Source organism: Mesocricetus auratus, unplaced genomic scaffold, assembly GCF_017639785.1.
Source record: "Mesocricetus auratus isolate SY011 unplaced genomic scaffold, BCM_Maur_2.0 Super-Scaffold_100022, whole genome shotgun sequence".
NCBI classification, from domain to species: Eukaryota; Metazoa; Chordata; class Mammalia; order Rodentia; family Cricetidae; genus Mesocricetus; species Mesocricetus auratus.
In genome coordinates, this window is record NW_024429203.1 from 16,799,088 (window position 1) to 16,801,379 (window position 2,292).

The window sequence follows — 2,292 nt, forward strand, 5'->3', positions numbered from 1 at the left end:
TGTCACTCTTACTCTGTTATTCACAGGGCAGGAGCTGCCTTCTTCCTGGAAGCTGCAGGGCTATTGGATAAACACCAGGTGTAAGGCAAGGTTTTCAGGACAGAGAGGTTGCAAGGTAAACCTGAGATTCTGAGCTTTGTCCCTGGAAAGGAGAGAGGGCCTGGAGCTCTGAGCTGTTGTCTTCTATTCACCAGGTCTTTATCTCTCCCAGAATACTTCTGAGGAGACAGTAGGCAGAACATCCCTGCTGCAAGTAAAGGAAGGTGCATGCCTGTGTGATCCTGACCAGCTGTGAAACACAGGTTAGGACTGGGCTGGCGTGGGACTGCAGGAGCTCCCCTCTGTCTCAAATCTGGAGGGTTTGTGACTTTGAGTACTCTGTGTGTCATCTGTAAAGTGAAGATTGCTCTTTGATGACAGCTTCTTAGAGCCTTTCACAGTAAGTCCTTCATGAGTGTTAGCTAGAACATTGTTAATAAAGCTATGTGCAGTTAAGAGACTGTGCAAACAGTACTTCAATTTGTTAGTGCATAGGGCTGACCCAGAGCCAGGAGGTCTTCTACCTGATAGGATTCACTGCAGAGTCGAGGTCCAGGTTTCAGTGCCTGGTGTAGAGGTTGGAGACGGGAGGACATGATTAAAGGATTGACTTCTGAGTCTAAAGGATATCCCCAAACTCCCATTCTCATCGTGCAGGATAAGTGTACTCTACTGTGCTCTGGAAGCGAGAGTTGCTTGGCAGTTCAGGACTACCCACCTTAAGTAGTTCAAGTCTTCCTACCAGAGTTCACCTCTTCTGTGGATTCCATTTCCTTGAAGAGGACTTGGATTTGTGAGGCTGGAGATGATGTTTCTTTTCTCTACTGGTCCTCTTCTCTGTCACACAGGCCTCCCTTCTGAGAAGAATGGCTGCCAGGAATTCCTCTGTGACAGAGTTCATCCTGGCAGGCCTGACAGACCATCCAGGACTCCGCATGCCTCTCTTCTTCCTGTTCCTGGGTTTCTACATGGTCACCATGGTGGGGAATCTGGGCTTGATCTCGCTGATAGGGCTGAATTCTCACTTGCACACCCCCATGTACTTCTTTCTCTTCAATCTTTCTGCAATAGATTCCTGCTACTCCTCCACCATCATCCCCAAAATGCTGATGAGTTTTATCTCAAAGAAGAATGTCATCTCTCACTCTGGATGTATGGCACAGCTCTTTTTCTTCTGTTTCTTTGTCTTCTCTGAGTCCTTCATTCTGTCAGCCATGGCATATGACCGTTATGTTGCCATCTGTAACCCCCTGATGTACACAGTCACCATGTCTCCCCAGGTATATTTCCTGCTTTTACTGGGTGTGTATGTGATGGGCTTCTCTGGAGGCATGGCCCACACAGGAAACATAATGAATCTGACCTTCTGTGCTGACAACCTTGTCAATCACTTCATGTGTGACATCCTTCCTCTTCTGGAGCTGTCCTGTAACAGCTCCTTTACAAATGAGTTGGTAGTCTTCATTGTTGTGGCTTTTGGTATCGGTGTGCCCATTGCTACCATCTTCATTTCTTATGCCCTCATCCTCTCTAGCATTCTTCACATGCATTCCACAGAGGGCAGGTCCAAGGCCTTCAGCACCTGCAGCTCCCACATGATTGTGGTTTGTCTATTCTTTGGTTCTGGGGCTTTCATGTACCTCAAGCCACCTTCCATTTTGCCCCTTGACCAAGGAAAAGTGTCTTCCTTGTTCTACACCATTGTGGTGCCCATGTTGAATCCTCTGATCTATAGCTTGAGAAATAAGGATGTCAAAGTTGCTCTGAGGAAAACCCTTGTCAGGAGAGCCTTTTCTTAACTGAACATCAGTGTCATGAGCTACAGTGTTGTATTTTGCCAATGAGCTGTATTCCTATGGAAGAACTACGGTTGCAAATGAAGATACAAGGTTGTCATGAGAGTCTCAAGGTCTAGTTGTTTTCTTCTTGTAGGAGAAGAGAAGTTTATGGCCCTAGGGAGTGTATCTAGGTATTTATGCATGCTGGGCAGTTTTCTCACCACCGTGCTACATTAGGGCCAGAAGCAACATTCGAAATTTTATATTTGAGCAAGATTTCAACACAACTCTGCTGTTCCTGACCCTTGTTCTGCCTTTAGTCTTCCAATATTTCTTTTCTAAATGGGAAAATGTATCTCTATTGAAAATTCACAAACACATAACTGTTATTTTCTCTTTCATTCACTTTTCTTTTTTGTAACTTATTAAGCAAAATAGTTTCCTAAAATGTTACCATAGAGTTCCTTGCATGTGT

The 2,292-nt window shown here is 45.2% G+C and overlaps 1 protein-coding gene across 1 annotated transcript; it reads left to right on the forward strand.

Moving 5' to 3' along the window:
• The first annotated feature begins 905 nt into the window (after nt 1-905).
• LOC101834798 (olfactory receptor 8B12-like) lies at nt 906-1,838 on the forward strand. The gene has a single exon (XM_040730226.1). The coding sequence runs from the start codon at nt 906-908 to the stop codon at nt 1,836-1,838; it is 933 nt and encodes a 310-aa protein (XP_040586160.1).
• The last annotated feature ends 454 nt before the right edge of the window (nt 1,839-2,292 follow it).

Excerpts from the sequence above, each read along its gene's own strand:
- LOC101834798 (XM_040730226.1), top strand. The coding sequence starts at position 906 with ATGGCTGCCAGGAATTCCTCTGTGACAGAGTTCATCCTGGCAGGCCTG.